The 19,051-nt window shown below is 40.7% G+C and overlaps 2 protein-coding genes across 2 annotated transcripts in view; one reads left to right on the top strand and one right to left on the bottom strand.

Annotated features, from left to right (window-relative positions):
* NFE2L2 (NFE2 like bZIP transcription factor 2) overlaps positions 1–9,861 on the bottom strand; it is a 183,834-nt gene extending 173,973 nt beyond the window's left edge. The window contains exon 1 of the mRNA XM_082658473.1: positions 9,761–9,861. The gene's annotated coding sequence lies outside the window, so the exon portion shown is untranslated. The remainder of the gene's footprint in view (positions 1–9,760) is intronic.
* Positions 9,862–9,886: 25 nt separating this feature from the next.
* AGPS (alkylglycerone phosphate synthase) overlaps positions 9,887–19,051 on the top strand; it is a 137,637-nt gene continuing 128,472 nt past the window's right edge. Inside the window, exon 1 of the mRNA XM_082658479.1 lies at positions 9,887–10,233. Coding sequence (XP_082514605.1) covers positions 9,902–10,233 — 332 coding nt within the window. The 5' untranslated portion in view covers positions 9,887–9,901. The remainder of the gene's footprint in view (positions 10,234–19,051) is intronic.

Here is a 19,051-nt window from a genome sequence, read left to right as displayed (position 1 = left end):
GAAAAGAGAGGACTCAAATCAATAAAATTAAAAATGAAAAAAGGGAAATTATAACTGACAGTGCAGAAATACAAAGGATCATAAGAGACTACTAAAAGCAACTTTATGCCAATAAAATGGACAACCCGGAAGAAATGGACAAATTCTTGGAAAGGTACAACTTTCCACAACTGAACCAGGAGGAATGAGAAAATATAAACAGACCAATCACAAGTAATGAAATTGAAACTGTAATTTAAAATCTTCGAAAAAACAAAAGTCCAGGACCAGATGGTTTCACAGGTGAATTCTATCAAACATTTAAAGAAGAGCTAACACCTATCTTTTTTAAGCCCTTCCAAAAAATTGCAGAGGGAGGAACACTCCCAAACTCATTCTACGAGGCCACCATCACCCTGATACCAAAATCAGACAAAGATATCACAAAAAAAGAAAATCACAGACCAATATCACTGATGAGGATAACAAAATACTAGCAAACAGAATCCAACAGCACATTAAAAGGATCATATACCATGATCAAGTGGGATTTATCCCAGGAATGCAAGGATTCTTCTGTATACACAAATCAATCAATATGATACACAATTTTAACAAATTAAAAAATAAAAACCATACGATCATCCTAACAGATGTAGGAAACGCTTCTGACAAAATTCAACACCCATTTATGATAAAAACTCTCCAGGAAGTGGGCAGAGAGGGAACCTACCTCAATATAATAAAGGCCATATACAACAAACCCACAGCAAACATCTTTCTCAATGGTGAAAAACTGAAAGCATTTCCTCTAAGAACAGGAATAAGACAAAGATGTCTACTCTTGCCACTATTATTCAACATAGTTTTGGAAGTCCTAGCCATGGCAATCAGAGAAGAAAAAGAAATAAAAGGAATCCAAACTGGAAAAGAAGAAGTAAACCTGTCACTGTTTGCAGATGACATGACACTATACATCAAAAATCCTAAAGATGCCACCAGAAAACTACTAGAGCTAATCAATGAATCTGGTAAAGTTGCAGGATACAAAATTAATGCACAGAAATCTCTTGCATTCCCATACACTAACAACAAAAGATCAGAAGGAGAAATTAAGGGAACAATCCCATTTACCATCACAACAAAAAGAATTAAATACCTAGGAATAAACCTACCTAAAGAGACAAAAGACCTGTACTCAGAAAACTATAAAACACTGATGACAGAAATCAAAGATGACACAAACAGGTGGAGAAGTATACCATGTTCCTGGATTGGAAGAATCAATATTATGAAAATGACTATACTACCCAAAGTAATCTACAGATTCAATGCAATTCCTATCAAATTAGCAATGGCATTCTTCACAGAATTAGAACAAGAAATTTTACAATTTGTATGGAAGCACAAAAGACCCAGAATAGTCAAAACAATCTTGAGACAGAAAAAACAGAGCTGGAGGAATCAGGCTCCCCAACTTCAGACTATACTTCAAAGCTACAGTAATCAAGAGAGTATGGTACTGGCACAAAAACAGAAATATAGATCAATAGTACAGGATAGAAAGCCCAGAGATAAACCCATGCACCTATGGTCACCTAATCTATGACAAAGGGGGCAAGAATAAACAATGGAGGAAAAATAGCCTCTTCAATAAGTGGTCCTGGCAGGGAGATCAGCTTGGTACTTTGTGACCACCTAGAGGGATGGGATAGGGAGAGTGGGAGGGAGTCACAAGAGCGAGGAGATATGGGGATATATGTATATGTATTGCTGATTCACTTTGTTATAAAGCAGAAACTTAACACACCATTGTAAAGCAATTATACTCCAATAAAGATGTTTAAAAAAAAAAAGTGGTGCTGGGAAAACTGAACAGCTACATGTAAGAGGATGAAATTAGAACACTCCTTAACACCATACACAAAAATAAACTCAAAATGGATTAAAGACCTAAATGTAAGACCAGACACTATAAAACTCTTAGAGGAATACATAGGAAAAACACTCTTTGATAAACCACAGCAAGATCTTTTATTTATTTATTTTTGTGGTATGCGGGCCTCTCACCACTGTGGCCTCTCCCGTTGAGGAGCACAAGCTCCGGACGCGCAGGCCCAGCAGCCATGGCCCACGGGCCCAGCCGCTCCGCGGCACGTGGGATACTCCTGGACCTGGGCACGAACCCGCGTCCCCTGCATCGGCAGGTGGACGCCCAACCACTGCGCCACCAGGGAAGCCTGCAAGATCTTTATTGACCCACCTCCTAGAGTAATGAAAATAAAAACAAAAATATACAAATGGGACCTAATGAACTTAAAAGTTTTTGCACAGCAAAGGAAACCATAAACAAGATAAAAAGACAACCCTCAGAATTGGAGGAAATATTTGCAAACAAAGCAATGGACAAAGGATTAATCTGCAATATATATAAACAGCTCATGGAGCTCAATATCAAGAAAAACAACCCAATCAAAAAGGCAGAAGACCTAAATAGACATTTCTCCAAAGAAGACATACAGATGGCCAGGAGGCACATGAAAATATGCTCAACATCACTAGTTATTAGAGAAATGCAAATCAAAACTACAATGAGGTATCACCTCACACTGGTCAGAATGGCCACCATCAAAAAATCTACAAACAGTAAATGCTGGAGAGGGTGTGGAGAAAAGGGAACCCTCTTGCACTGTTGGTGGGAATGTAAATTGATACAGCCACTATGGAGAACAGTATGGAGGTTCCTTAAAAAGCTAAAAATAGAACTACCGTATGACCCAGCAGTCCCACTACTGGGCGTATACCCTGAGAAAACCATAATTCAAAATGACACATGTACCCCAATGTTCACTGCAGCACTATTTACAATAGCCAGGACATGGAATCAACCTAAATGTCCAACGACAGATGAATGGATAAAGAAGATGTGGTACATATATACAATGGAGTATTACTCAGGCATAAAAAGGAATGAAATTGGGTCATTTATAGAGATATGGCTGGACCTAGAGTTTGTCACACAGAGTGAAGTAAGTCAGAAAGAGAAAAATATCGTATATTAATGCATATATGTGGAATCTAGAAAAATGGTACAGATGAACCCATTTTCAGGGCAGGAATAGAGACACAGATGTAGAGAACTGACATGTGGACACGGCGGGGGTGGGGGAGTGGCGGGGAAGGGGAGGGTGGGACGAATTGGGAGATTAGGATTGACATATATACACTACCATGTGTGAAACAGATAGCTAGTGGGAACCTGTTGTATAGCACAGGGAGCTCAGCTCGGTGCTCTGTGGTGACCTACATGGCTGGGATGGGGGTGGGGGTGGAAGGGAGGTCCAAGAGGGAGGGGATATATGTATACATATAGCTGATCCCCTTCACTTATAGCAGAAACTAACAGAACATTGTAAAGCAATTATACTCCAATTAAAAAAAAAAAGATGCATGGGGGGAAAAATAAATGAAAGCTCTTTAGGGGTTCTCAGTTTTTAAGATTATAAAGAAGTCCTACAGATGAAAGAGTTTAAGTTTGCCTAAAAGCAAAAGTTTAAAAGTTTACTGGTTTAGAGTGTTAATTGATAAAGAGCAAATCTTGATTTTATATGTTCTAAAGAAAATAATTATTTTAAAGTAACTTTTGACTTTGGTTTCCAAAGTCCTTGCACATTTATCATTTTGCAGTAAATGTGAGAGGTAGGCAGGCCAGAAATTATTCTTACCTAAAGTACAAAGAAATGAAGAAACAGAGTTTTAGATCACATAGCAAGTTAGTAGCAGAGCAGCAAAAAAACATAAAGTATTTTCAACTCCAGCCCAATAATTTGGCTAATTAATGCAGTTCCTCCTTACCCTACATAGGGTGATTGTGACATCCTGAAATAGAATGGTATTGCAATAGAATGCGTTACCACCTGTAGCCACTTTCACATTAAACATCTTCATTTCTTGAGCTAACTCAGTGCCCTTTACTGGAGCAGACAGCTAAGCACAGTTCAATGCTTTCCGTTCATTCAAAAACATTACTAACTTCTTTTGTAGGAGTTCTTTTTTTTTTCCTGGCTGCATTGGGTCTTCGTTGCTGCGCGCAGGCTTTCTCTAGTTGCGGGGAGTGGGGCTACTCTTTGTGGTGCGCGGGCTTCTCATTGCCGTGGCTTCTCTTGTTGTGGCCCGTGGGCCCTAGAGCAAAGGCTCAGTAGTTGTGGCGCACGGGCTTAGTTGCTCCGTGGCACATGGGATCTTCCTGGACCAGGGATCGAAATCCTGTCCCCTGCATTGGCAGGCGGATTCTTAACCACTGTGCCACCAGGGAAGTCCCTGTAGGAGTTCTTTATGTCTTCATCATTTGCTGGTAGAGCTTCTTTTTACAACTGTGGACAGCTTCTCAGGTATATCTGATAGGCTGACTTCCACTTGAGAATGAATTCCAAAGTAGTGGTCTTTCCAGGATTGTCATGATAATTCCCTGCTCAAGAACTTAACTTCCACCAGATCAAGTGTTTACTCTTCTGCTAAGTTTTCAATGCTCCCCAGATTTGGTCTCACATTTCTTGTTCAACCTTACTTCCTTTCCCTCTAGCATGCATTATCTTATGCAGGAGGGCTGTTATCCTTATACCAGCCTCATTCCCACTTCCATAAGAGCAGTTAGAATTTACTATATTTTTGCTCATTAATCCTTTAATACCCCTGGGAATTAGCTATTACTATCCTAATTTTACAGACAAGGAGCTGAGCCCAAAGATATTAATGTGACAAGCTTAAGACAACACATCTGATCAATGGTGGAGCCAACATTCAAACCCAAGTCTGTCTGGCAATGAGGCTAGTGCTCTTAGCCATTACACCAAATATATTGGTAAGTGAATTAAATTTAAATAGGCTAAATGATTCAAGATTTTGTGCTAATACTTCCTAAAAGAAAACAACTAAATGCTGTTTACAAGAGACACATCTAAAATATATGAATACAAGAAGATTAAAAGTCATAGGATAAGACCACCACTGCCCTGCACACACACATACAAGTTGGTGTAGATAAACTTTAAGACAAAAATCAGTATTAGAAAAAAGAGAGGGATATCTGATAATTATAAAATGTTCAATTAATCAGGAAAATATAATAATTTTGACATATCTGATATATAGCTTCAAAGTACAGAAAACAAAGATTAGCTGTACAAGGAAAAAGATATAAATCCATAATGATAGTGGGAGATCTTAACATACTTCAATAATTGATAAAATAATTAAATAAAATATTAGGATATAAAAGACTTAACAATACAGTCATTAGGTCAAATTTGTATTTGGGGAACACTGCACCCCTAAACAAGAGAGAATACAAATTATTCTTTTCAAATACAAAAGAAAACTATTTGGAACTGAATAATAATGAAAATAATGTTATTGAAACTTGAAGTTAATTGCTTATAGAGAAATTTATAGTCCTAAATGCATATATCAGAAAAGAAACACAACAAAAGGCTGAGAAACCAATGAGCTAAGCATTCATTTCAAAAAATTAGAAAAAAAAAGGGGAAGATAGGAAATGATAAGCAATATTAACAGAAATTAATAAAAAATAAAGCATACATATAATAGGATCAACGAAGTCAAAGGTTGGTCCTTTAAAAAAGTAATAAAATTGCTAAATGCCTGGCAAACTGATTTTAAGAAAAAAGAGAGAGATAGCAAAATAACCAATGTTGGGAATAAAAAAATGGGACATTACCAAAGATCCTATAGACATTAAATGATAATAGAAGATACTACGAAAAACTTTGTCAATAAATTTGAAAATGTAAATGAAGTAGACAATGTGCTAGAAAAACACTGTTAAAAACTGAAACAAGCAGAAACAGAAAATCTGAATAGCATTAAACTACTTAATCTTTTTTTTTTTTCTGCGGTACGCGGGCCTCTCACTGTTGTGGCCTCTCCCGTTGCGGAGCACAGGCTCCGGATGCGCAGGCTCAGCAGCCATGGCTCATGGGCCCAGCCGCTCCGCAGCATGTGGGATCTTCCCGGACCGGGGCACGAACCCGCGTCCCCTGCATCGGCAGGCGGACTCTCAACCACTGCGCCACCAGGGAAGCCCTACTTAATCTTTTAATGAAAAACTTCCCATAAAGAAAACTTTAGGTTCAGATTGTTTCTTTGGTGAATTCCAGCAAACACTTAAGGAAGAAATAATGATCAATCTTATACAAACTCTTCCTGAGCCTTGAAAACAAAGAATTACTCACTAGCGTGTTTCATGAGGCCAGCAAAACCTGACATGTTTCTATTAGAAGAAGGAAAATAATAGACCAACCTTACTTGTAATCATAGATACAAAATATTAAACAAAATTTTAATACTACTCTATATTCAGTAATACATAAAAAGGCCAATATATCATGATCAGGGTGGGTTTATGCCAGCATTGCAAGGTTGGTTGAACAGTGGAAAACCAATCCATGTAATTTACCATACTAACAGAATAAAAGAGAAAAATCCTATGATCATCTCAACCAGTGCAGAAAAAACATCTGATAAAACTCAATATCCAATCATGATAAAAACTCTCAGCAAACTAGGATTAGAAGGGGAATTCCTTAACCTGTGAAAACGTTTGTTAAAAAACAAAACAAAACAAAAACTCAGCAACCCACTTCAAACAATGGTGAAGTGTTGAGAGATTTCCCTTTGAAATCAGGAACAACATAAAGGTGCCACTACTACTACTTCTCTTCAACACTGTACTGGAGGTCCTAGCCAATTGGCTAAAGCAAGAAAAAGAAGTACAAGGTATAAGGATGGAAAGGAAGAAATCAACTGTTACTATTCACAAATGATATAATTGTATGTAGAAGATCTAAAAGAATATACAGTAGCTAAGCCAGTGTGATACTGGCATGAGGTAGATAAACAGACCAATGGAATAGAATACAGAGCCCAGAAACAGACTAATGCTATATGGACACTTGATTTATGACAAAGGTGGCAATGTATTATAGAACAACATATTTTCAACAAGTGGTGCTGAAACAACTGGATACTCATATCGGAAAAAAAAAAAGAAACCTGATCTCTACACCATAAATAAAAATCAATTCCAGGTAAATTGTAGGTGTAAATGTGAAAGGACAAACTGTAAGGCTTCTAGAAGGTAATACAGGAGATCTATCTTTATTACACATTCACAAACGATGATATCCAAATGGCCAATAAACACACACAAAAAGGCACTTGATCTCATTAGTAACTAGGGAAACACAAATTAAAACCATAACAAGATAATAGTGTATAATAGCTGAAACTAAATAGGCTGACAGTAACATGTCAGAACTCTCATATGGGAACTCTCCCATGCTGCTGGAATCAATTTTATACAATCCCTTTGGAAGAGTTTGGCATTTCATTATCTATTAAATACATGCATACTTGATGACCTAGAAATTCCACTCTTAGATGGGTATGTTACAGAAATTCATCTACATGTCCACCTAGAGACATATTCAAGAATGTTTATAGCAACCTTATCCACAGTAGTCCCAAACTGGAAACAACTCCATTAATTTTAAGTAATGAAAGTAATAAGATAAGTAATGAAAGTCAGTGCAATAAAGAAATTTGGTGCATGTTTCAGGAGTTAATTTCACTTTTTTTGTGTGCCTTATATTAGAAGAGATGTTGTAAATACAAATAAAGGCCACTCCATTTAAATTCCACATGTTATGGGTTCACACTTTGAATCTGTACTTATGGTCTCCTCTCCATGGGGATCTAGGTTATTAAGGGCCAAGTGTTCCAGGACTCAGAAGGAATAAGTTTGCAGAGATGGCCCTCCTGAATGTGATATCACTGAGGTTTTGCCTTTGGTGGGAATCTCAATGGACCACGCTTCATGTGAAACATTTGTTCCTCTTAGGTAGCATGAAACAAGTATCAGGGCACTCTGCTTGGGCTTTGCTCTTGTAAGGAGAGGGGTTAGGAAATCCTTCACCATGGTCACCCACATCACACTTATTCCATCTGATAGTATCACACAGTTTGTTTCCCACATATATGCTAACTCCTAACTAGCTAATTCTACCATGTAGATGAAGCATAGGCTTAAATACTTTTGCATCTCATAGCACATGAGTTAGTTACGTAATAGGCTCTCAACAAGTGTTTTTACTGCCTACATGTGTTTCATTACTGTACACATATTTGAAATATATATAATCAGCAGTTTTTCCACAGCTATAATGGTTTACACCAAAACTGTAATTTTGGATCACATCAAGTTTTCCATCACCCAGGAGAAAAGGCTTTCTGTTATTCTGTTGATATCGGCAAAATTTATAAATTTTGTCTCCTGAGAGTTGGCAAGAAGCATGTTCAACCTCAATATGGAAAAGACTGTGGAAGTCAGTTAACTACATTTACATTTGAGGCATGCAAATAGTATTAGACTGAGCTCTCTGGGAGTCAAGCAAAAATTAATAGATCTGTTTTATTCCAAAAAGATTCTGAGGAAGTTGTTGCTTATACAGCATTTTGGCTAGAAATCTATGAATTTTACATGATTGCAAGCAAATGTGCTAGCTGGTGTTTCAATGTTGTTCTAGAAACATCTAGATAGGGTGTGAGAAGCTCAAAGACTAGAGTTGCTGAACTCTCAGACTTGAGTTTTTTTCCTTAGAGCACTCAGCAATTTACTAGTGCTGCCCCCTTTTTTCACTCCTAGTCTATCTGAAATAGCCAATGGTTTGAAGCAGCAGCTAAACAGGAGTGGGGCTCAGTGATTCTGTAGTTAGACTGGACGTTTAACATTGAACTCTCTTTTAAGATCTGGAGATCAGGCATACAAACCAAGTCCTCTTCACTGTTGCCTGAATTGTCTCAGAACTATTAAATAGTTCTTTTCTATCAGTCAAATAACTCCTGGAATATCTTAACTCTCACAGAGACTGTGTTAGCAAGAAGGTGGCTCTTCAGAAAGGAGGTGACTTCACTGGGCTTAGAATGCTTATGGCAATCCTTTCTCTTGCCATTCCCAAGACTTATCTTTTACACATTATGCAAAAAGGAACTCTACTTCTGATGGCTGAGGTCTGCAAGGCGGCTTATAAAAGTGTATCTAATCAACTGGCTGAAAACGATTGCGGAGCACTGTCCTACTGATATGCCCCTAATTTCACCAGGTGCCACTCTCCAGAAATGAAGTCAATTTGTAGATAAATGAGAAGTCTTAAGAGCAGCTGTAGGGTAATTCTATCTCTAGCAACACAAAACTTTGGCACCATTAGGGAAAGGAAGGGCACAGCACCCAGTAACCACGGAAAGAGAACCAAGGTTGCAACTTAGCATTAGCATTTACTAGCTGCACGCCCTCGGGCAACTTAGTGTCTCGGAGTCTCAGTTTTTTCATCTGTAAAATGGAGATTGCTTACTTGAGATCTAGCATTAAGCACTGTGCCAGGCACGAAGTAGGCGACGAGAAAATGATAGCTATTTGCTCTAATGGTTATAGGCACGAATCAGTTTTGAGTTAGTTTAGTGACTCCGCAGGAAGGGAGAGCAGAGGTGGAGCAGCAGGAAAGGATGGCGTTGGTTCGCTCGTCAGGTCCCCAGCACCGCCCTTGTCTCCTGCTCCGAGGCGTTTGCTCCCGCAAGCTACTCCAGAGGCTCAGGCCACACTCGAGGAGGCCACCCAGGGCACTAGGACACCTCGGGGACGCTTGCGGTTTGACTCCCGGTCTAGCCCATCCCGGGCCGAACCAACCCCGGGACTGCTCGAACTCACCTGCTTGACAGGTGTCGGAGGTCTGGGGCGTGACCGCGGAGGCGGGCGGGTGCGGTGGGCGGGAGCTGAGACTATGAAGCTCCAGGCGCATGGCACCCGCCGCCCAGTCGCCGCGGTGGCTGCCGGGATGCGCCGCAACGAATGGTCGCGCCGGGCGCAGCTTTGAGTGACCTTTCACCCGCGCCCAGCGGTCCCGGGCGGCGGCACAAGGCGGAAGCCATGGCGGAGGCGGTGGCTGCGGCTGCGGCGGGCGGGACGGGCGCGGACGCGGGCTCCGGTTCTGCAGCGGACAGGGAGCGGGACCGCGCCGGGCGGAGGCTGCGGGTTCTTTCGGGCCATCTGCTGGGCCGGCCCCAGGAGGCTTTGAGTACCAATGAGTGCAAAGCGCGGAGAGCGGCGGCAGCCGCGGCCGCCACGGCGGCGCCCACTGCCACTCCCGCCGCGCAGGAGTCGGGCACCATCCCCAAGAAGCGGTGAGTAGCGGCTCTGTGGAACGAGCTGCCGGTGAGGGACCAGTCCGGGCCTGTGCTGCGGGAGGGCACCGGCGAGATGGGAAGGGAGGTGACACGGGTGGGTGGAAGGCATTCGGGTTCCAGAAAGTGCGGACCATCTCGTTTTTAAGAGAGCGTGGATGAGACCCTGGACTCTCAGGAAGGGGGACGGATGAAATGGTGGATTTTGGTTACTGTTTGAGAGTAGTAGACCTGAAGAACTCTTATTGGGGAAGGCTTTCAGGGGACCCTTTTTCTTGGATTCATAATGCGAGAAATTCATTCTCTGTATGGAATTAATACTTTGGAAGCCAAGGTCTTGGAATAAATAGAAGGGGTTTTATTGTGATCCTCTAAAAAAATTTAGGTTCGTACCAAATGATGGATCTCTTCTAATTCGCTCAAGCTTCGGTGCGGGGAGAAGTGGTTTCTGGAAGAAGGTGCTGCTGACTGGTTTCTGTGGGGTAGATTTCTGCTTGCTTAGGGATATGGTCTTTGACTTTGAGGGAGGAAATCGAGGGGTGGGTTAGAAGCAATAAACAGCAGACACTAGTTAGTGATTTAGGGTGTGGTGGTAGCTACTGAGCTCTGGTGTAACCAGAAGGTGAAAGATCCTTGTCTGTGGTTGAGGTTGTTTGTAAGACATCTTGACTACGACTTTTTGGCGAAATGTTAAGCTCTGATGGAAGCCACAAGGAAAAGGTATTTTTTGAGTTGTGGTTTTGTCAGCATGGATAAACTTTTAAAGTGGAAAAAAAAGTTGCTAATGTTTAATGTGTACTTTCAGTGTGCCAGAGATTGTGCTAAATCTGTGATTTTTTTTACTCCTTTTCAAACTATGAGATAGGTGCAGTTATCTCTCATTTTACAGATGAAAAAATAAACAAGATTTAGAAGCCTGCTGCAGGATTGGCAGGTACACCGTGTGGCAGGTTAGATTTCGAAAGTGCGTCAAGTTGACTTTAGGGCCAAATTCTTGAGCAGTACTGCTTCCAATGAATTCATTCATTAATTCAACATTCATGAGTCCTTCCTTCAATACATGCTCACTGTACTAAGAATAGAGAGATTTTAAAATGCAGTATTTACTCCTAAGGAACTGATAGCCTAGTAAAGAAATGTTATAACACAGTGAGATAAGAAACTTAGCTGATAACCATAGCAAATAGTCACTTAACCCAGATTTGGGTATTTATTTGTTAGGGCAAAGGCTTTCCAGAGTAAGGATTGCCTGAGTAAATCTTGAAGGTTGTATTGGAAGGAGGCTGCCAAAGGAGAAGAGCTTTTTTTTTTTTTGGCTGCGTTGGGTCTTTGTTGCTGCGTGTGGGCTTTTCTCTAGTTGTGGCGAGAGGGCTACTCATCGTTGCGGTGCGCGGTCTTCTAATTGCGGTGGCTTCCCTTGTTGCGGAGCACGGGCTCTAGGCACGCGGGCTCAGTAGTTGTGGCGCACGGGCTTAGTTGCTCCGCGATATGTGGGATCTTCCTGTACCAGGGATTGAACCTGTGTCCCCTGCATTGGCAGGCGGATTCTTAACCACTGCACCACCAGGGAGGTCCAGAGAAAAGCATTCTTGGTGGAAAAACTGTGTTCACAGGTAAAGCAGTGAGAGGTTGAATTGCTAAGAGTTAAGTGTTGCAGGAGGAGGTGAGAATGACTTGGGATGAGGGTTGGAGATGTGGTCTTGTTTGCAGGATTTTATGTGGGGTAAAACATAATTACATTTACCTTTTAGAAAGGTCACATTGAGGATTGAGTTGAAGGTTTAAACAGCTGAACATATAGTTTCTGGAAACATAGATCTGAGTTTGAATTTCTCCTTCACAATTCCAGCTGCATGACTTTGGGCAAGTCACTTAACCTCTCTCAGAGCTTTAGACCCCTCATCTTTGAAAATGAGGACAATAATTCCTGCTTTGCATTGTTGCTGTGAAAATTGGAAAATATAAAGTGATCAAGCGCTTAGTGCAATGCCTGTTTCATAACCCCTCAACAAATGGGAGATGCAGTTTTGATTGAGTCCAGAGACAGGGAGACCATTTAGAAGACTATTATCCTAGTGAGAAATGCTGTGATTCTGAACTAGGGCATAATGTTTGAAAAAGTATTAGGAGGTAAATTTTCCATAACTTGGTTACAGAGTGGTGGGGGAGGAAGGAATTAAGAATCACATCTTGGCCTCTGGCTTCATTTGAAGTTATATTAGCTGTGACTGGATTTAAAGCTTTTAATTTTTCTAATGGCTTAATGTACATTTATGTCCATTCATTTGTGTGCATCTGTGTGATTGTACATTTATATGCAAGTTCACACTCTCAGAGCTAAGTAGGTAGGACAGGTGTTCCTTAAGGCTGGTTTTAGGGGCCTTTGTCTGTAGCATTTGGAGAAAAATAGTAATGTTTGGAAGGCACATTGGGGTAATGGATGAGGCTTCTCATGGCTGAAGGTGACTGGTCTGGGAGGCCTTCTGTGGCTGTTCCATGGACTGAAGTCCCAACTGTATGTAATCTATGCTATCAGTGGCTCTGGTCTTTCATTCAGGATTATGTGTGGCTAGTGGTAAAATTTAATCCTGTACAACTGTTTTAAAGTTTGAATCAAAATATGAGGGAACACAAAAACTTGTATTCGATGGAACATCAGAAGCTTCTTCACAGAGTGATCTACTGCTTAGCTGGGGCTCAGTTTGCCAGCACCAGAGTTGAGCCTAAAGGGAAGGCAAGTGATGGAGCAGGAAGGAGCCAGTGTGTATATCTAGTAAAGTGTTAGTGTGACTATATGTCATTATTTTGGAAGCATTTGGTGATGTGTATTATTCGTATAATTCCTTCTCTTTTATTACCCTGGATGATGTCATTGGTTGTAATTCTTTTATCTCATGACTGATTATCATCATGGAATTGGAGGAGTAACTTCTTGAAACTCCATGCTTTTATTCCTCTTACAGAGTAGTCATGCATGTTAATTTACTCAACATTTATAGAGTAGTTGCTTTATGACATACTGTCTTAGGTTCTTAGGTATTGGAGGTAAAGAGATGATAATAGTCCTTGGCCTCAAAGAATTCAGTATAGAAAGGGAGATGCACATGCCAGTACATTTTGAGTAGAGTCAATGTAGATACAGGTATAGATGCAGCACAAAGGAAAGAAAGAGTGATATACTTTGTCTAGGGGGTCAGGGAAAGCTTTCTGAAGACGGTTTAAAAATATGGATGATAGTGTGGTAGGTTGATTGGAAGGTGAGGGGAGTTTGTATTCCAGACAGAAGTTGTAGCATATGGCAAAGCAGGGGGCCGTGAAAGTGCATCTTGTATTTGGGTAACTAAATAATTCAGTATTGGTAGAGGTGGGAGTAAAGTGAAAAGAGGAGGGCATAAGCAGGTCATGGAGGCCTTTGGCCTGTAGTTCATCAGTCCATTCATTCTTTCACTCGTTTATGTGTGAATGTTTGCTTACTATGCAACACATAACTGAACAAAAACTGCCGTTATTGGGCTTCCTTGGTGGCGCAGTGGTTGAGAGTCCACCTGCTGATGCAGGGGACACGGGTTCGTGCCCCGGTCCGGGAAGATCCCACATGCCGCAGAGCGGCTGGGCCCGTGAGCCATGGCCACTGAGCCTGCACGTCCGGAGCCTGTGCTCCGCAACGGGAGAGGCCACAACAGTGAGAGGCCCGCGTACCGCAAAAAAACAAAACAAACAACAACAAAAAAACCCCTGCCATTATGGACGTACATTCTAATTGGAGTGGAGATAGTGAACAGACAAGTAACACAGTATGTCAGATGATGGTAAGTATGATGAATAAAAATGAAGCAATGTAGGAGGATAGATGATGGAGAGCCCTTGAAGGAATTAAGCCAGGAAGGGACATGATCAGATTGGGTTTGGGTTTGAGAGCAGTCACTTTGGCTACAGTGTTCGGAATGGATTGGAGAAGGATGAAGACGGATATAGGAAGATCCGTTCGGGGAAGCTGTTGTAGCAGAACAGGTGAGAAATAATGAAGGATTAAACCAAGATGATGGCAGTGAGAATAGAGAGGAAAGGATGGATTTGCATTTTGGAAGTTAGTGCATTAGGTGATATTTAAAACCTGTTACACTTGTCACATGGTCTCCTATGAGTTGGTTCTAATTACTTCTGTCCAGGAACATATATTCTCATTATTTGAAGTTGCAGAGTAGAGTTTTGAGGATGATGGTTTACTTTTGGACCTCTGTTTTCCTTTAAGTGCATGTTACTCCATGAACAATTTCTTTTTGCTCTTGCTTCTGAATGGAGTTTTAGATTCCTAAAAATCATAATAAATGTCAACTAAATATGTGACATTTTTATGCCTTGGTTTTGGATTTTTTCAGTTTTTTTTGTTTTAAGTTACTGTAATGTTATGAAAAAGAGAAGGAAAAAAGCCCTTGTTCACATCTGTCTCTCCATACTGATAACCACTTCTCCAGTTGTAATTTTGGCTCCAACTTCTTTGTGGTTTGCGTTAGTCAAAACTGTTCTATGGCAGTTTTTACAGAGGTTATAAACTCTTACGTTTCAGATCAAAAGAATATCTGATTAAGAAAGCTATTAATTACTTAATTTACTTGCCCATACTGTTACTTATACACACCATTCTTTAAAAAATAATGTATTATTTAACACCTACCAGAAACCTTGGTAGATATTTTCCAGAAGGAAAAACCTGAGTTAACCTCTTGTAAATGTTTCCCAGGAGGACATCTGAAGCCTGTAAGAGCTGATGCATTTCTGCAACAAGGTTATTTGCACAAGTGACCTGACGTATGATTTAACGTCATTTGGCAAAATTAGAGCTTATTTTAGTAGTTATGCTGAATGAAATACTTAGCCTGCATTGAGTTCCTAGCTAGGAATTCTAGTAATAGTAGTAATAGGAGTTTTAATTTGATTAAGTCCTAATATACCAGGTACTCTGCTGAGGCTTTACGTACATTATCTCATTTAATTTTCAGAGTAGCTCTGAAAAGGAGGTGACACTGTATGTATGTTATGGGTGAGGAAGTAGAGGCTTAGAGTAGTTAACTTGTCTAAAGTCATGCAGTTACGAAATAAAAGAGACAGCATTTCAACTCTGATCTGTCTTCCTCCAGAGGCTGCATTTCTTCCCCTATGCGATATTACTGCACTTGATGTTGTTCTCTAGGGGAAATTACCTACTTGGTTGTCATCAAGCTGTTTTCTTTGTCATCCAAGTTGCAAATCTTTTGTTATTGAATAGATCATGATCATATACAGTGTCATAATTAAGAGAACATTAGTTTATATTGTACTTATTATATAAATTATAAAATATATGATCCTGTCAAAATGAAATTCATAATATATACAATGGAATATTACTCAGCCATAAAAAGAAACAAAATTGAGTTATTTGTAGTGAGGTGGATGGACCTAGAGTCTGTCATACAGAGTGAAGTAAGTCAGAAAGAGAAAAACAAATACCATATGCTAACACATATATATGGAATCTAAAAAAAAAAAATGGTTCTGAAGAACCTAGGGGCAGGACAGGAATAAAGATGCAGACATAGAGAATGGACTTGAGGACACAGGGCAGGGGAAGGGTAAGCTGGGACGAAGTGAGAGAGTGGCATGGACATATATACACTACCAAATGTAAAATAGACAGCTAGTGGGGAGCAGCCGCATAGCACAGGGAGATCAGCTCGGTGCTTTATGTCCACCTAGAGGGGTGGGATAGGGAGGGTGGGAGGGAGACGCAAGAGGGAGGAGTTATGGGGATATATGTATATGTATGGCTGATTCACTTTGTTATAAAGCAGAAACTAACACAACATTGTAAAACAATTATACTCCAATAAAGGTGTCTAAAAAAAAAAGAAAGTATTATGCATTGTTTAAAATGATAGACCAACCTGTTTCCTTTTGTGAGTGAATTTTGCCATTTGACTTGTGAGAGAAAATGGTGTCGAGAATAAAAGGGAAAGAGGAGGAGGAGGACTGTGGAAGACGCCAGATCAGAGGAGAAAGGAGGAGAGGAGAAGAAGTAATGGGGGATTTACTGCCTGGGTGTAAATTAACTATCTTTGGACTGTAAATGAATAAGAAACCCTGAAGACTTAATCTCCATATTTGGTATCATACTTCTCTTAGATTGGAAGTATCATTTAGAGATGGACCACATCTTCTGTAAATAGACTTCATTATGTCAGGAAGTTTCTACTATAGAGCCATCTACCTTCTGGTCACTTAATAAAAATATCTACTAATAAATTAAGTGATCTCTTTTTAGGATGCAGAGTAATGGAGTGCTGTTGTAGTCAGATGAGATACTTTATGGAACCGTTTAAAAGCAAGTGCTGGGGCTTCCCTGGTGGTGCAGTGGTTAAGAATTCACCTGCCAATGCAGGGGACTCAGTTTCGATCCCTGGTCCAGGAAGATCCCACATGCCGTGGAGCAACTAAGCCCGTGTGCCACAACTACTGAGCCTGTGCTCTAGAGCCTGTGTGCCACAACTACTGAAGCCTGTGCGCCTAGAGCCTGTGCTCCGCAACAAGAGAAGCCACCACAATGAGAAGCCTGCGCAGTGCAATGAAGAGTATCCCCGGCTCGCCACAACTAGAGAAAGCCTGCGTGCAGCAAGGAAGACCCAACACAGCCAGAAATAATAAATAAATAGCAAGTGCTAAGCAAGTATTACTCCTTTTGGTTTTATTTTCTTATTACTGAAATAAGATACTAATAATAAACTAATCTTCAACAGATTATGTTAATTTCAAATCCAAACCAAATTAAGGTATTCTAAGTAGGGTTTACTCTCTTTATTTGTTGGGCTTTAGGGGTAATATTTAGTTATACCTCTGTCCCACATCTGAGTTCAGAATCAGTTGAGAAGTAAGAGTCAGAATATAGACAGATGGAGTAAAAATGTCAGCTTTATTACCAATAAAGCTGGTTGGAGTATATGGCTTGGATCTGGGCTACCCAATATTTACCCTGAATTAGCTATGCTCAGTCACAGGGAGTGCTGGACCACAGATTTCCTCTGCAAGGGCAGAGTTGGCTCTGGGAAACCTCATACATGGCACTGAGAGTCTAGAGTATAACCTCTCCATAGCCGATAGATTGGAGAGAGAGAAAAACAGCTGACCCCACGTGCTTAGTGCCTCCTCTCAGAAGCCACTAACCAGGTAAGTCACTCTTCCCATGAGAAAGAGTGAATGTGTGAGGGCTGGGGAGAGGCCAGGACTGTTACCTTTCTGAAGTCCCTCCACGTGGGAAACTGGAGGCTGGAGAATGGAGATTTTGCTGGAATGTTTTTGGAGAAATTAAGGGAAAGGGCTGAAAACTTTTTGGTAAATAAACAGTCTTCCACCTTTATCATTTGCATGTATTATCCACGTTGCCTACTGAATATATTATAGTTTCCTTGGTAGGGCAGTTAGCGTCCTCCAGGAGGATCTGTCTAAATCAGCCTTTCCAAGCTGTCTCTTATTTCCTTGATACCTACTGTGTACTCTAGCTACATACCAGAATTATTGCTGTTACCAGAACATGGTCTTCCCTTCCCCTTTTCTTTTTTTGATATGTTAGTGTGTCTCAAAGTATAGTACATATAGCACTGATGGTCCTGAGGTAATTTGGGGTGGTACAAACCTTATTTGGATAGTTATAAATGTTTGTATATATACTTATTTTTGTTAACCTTTATTGAACTCTTACAAATTTATTATAAAAGTAAATGCATAAATCTGAAGTTTACAGCTTACTTTTTTTTTAAATTTTATTTTTGGCTGCATTGGGTCTTCGTTGCTGTGCGTGGGCTTTCCCTAGTTGCGGCGAGCGGGGTCTGCTCTTTGTTGTGGTGCATGGGCTTTGCATTGCAGTGGCTTCTCTTGCCGCGGAGCATGGGCTCTAGGTGCGCGGGCTTCAGCAGTTGCAGCACACGGGCTTAGTAGTTGTGGCACGCAGGCCCTAGAGCACGCAGGCTTCAGTAGTTGTGGTGTGTGGGCTCAGTAGTTGTGGTACGCGGGCCCTAGGGTGCACAGGCTTCAGTAGTTGTGGCGTGCGGGCTCAGTAGTTGTGGCTTACAGGCTCTAGAGTGTAGGCTCAGTAGTTGTGGTGCACGGGCTTAGTTGCTCCGCGGCATGTGGAATCTTCTTGGACCAGGAATCGAACCTGTGTCTCCGGCGTTGGCAGACAGATTCTTAAGCACTGTGCCACCAGGGAAGTCCCTTCGCTTAGCTTTCTTAAAAGAAAAACATTAATGTCTGACTTTGATTCTCTTCTCTCAAGCATTCGTATATTTAATTCTAGGTCTTTCTGTAGTTAAAATATGCTTACTCATTAAGGAAGGCTGTTAACATTCTAGGTAACTGCAGTTACTTTTGACAAGGGAGTTTTGCCTCTTGAGTGAGATCATCTTAACACTCACTAAGAAAAATACTGTGTTGTAAATAATATTTGGCCTTGCCAGCATATCTCAAGTTACTAACCAGAGATTTGGGTCAGGATGCTGACCGGATTCTTGTCAGTAACTTTACTGGGACTCTCCAAACTCTATTTATAGTTGCCATGTCAGCCACCTCATAGCACCAAGTGGGGAGCGTTCATGTATTTCAGGACCTTGTAATCAAGTAATACGAATTATTTAATTTTTATATTCACAGTTTGCAACCACAGATTATGTGGTTGGATTTTTCATTTCTTCTAAAGACGTTTGAACTTAATAGGAATCCAGCATCAGGGATATTAAAATGACACCCACTTGAATTCTATTCTGCTGTCAACTCATATTTTATAAATTAC

The sequence above is a fragment of the Grampus griseus genome (assembly GCF_964374135.1).
Source record: "Grampus griseus genome assembly, chromosome: 7".
Taxonomy (NCBI): Eukaryota; Metazoa; Chordata; class Mammalia; order Artiodactyla; family Delphinidae; genus Grampus; species Grampus griseus.
The sequence above is the reverse complement of the archived record's forward strand: the minus strand, read 5'-3'. Positions and strand labels throughout refer to the sequence as shown.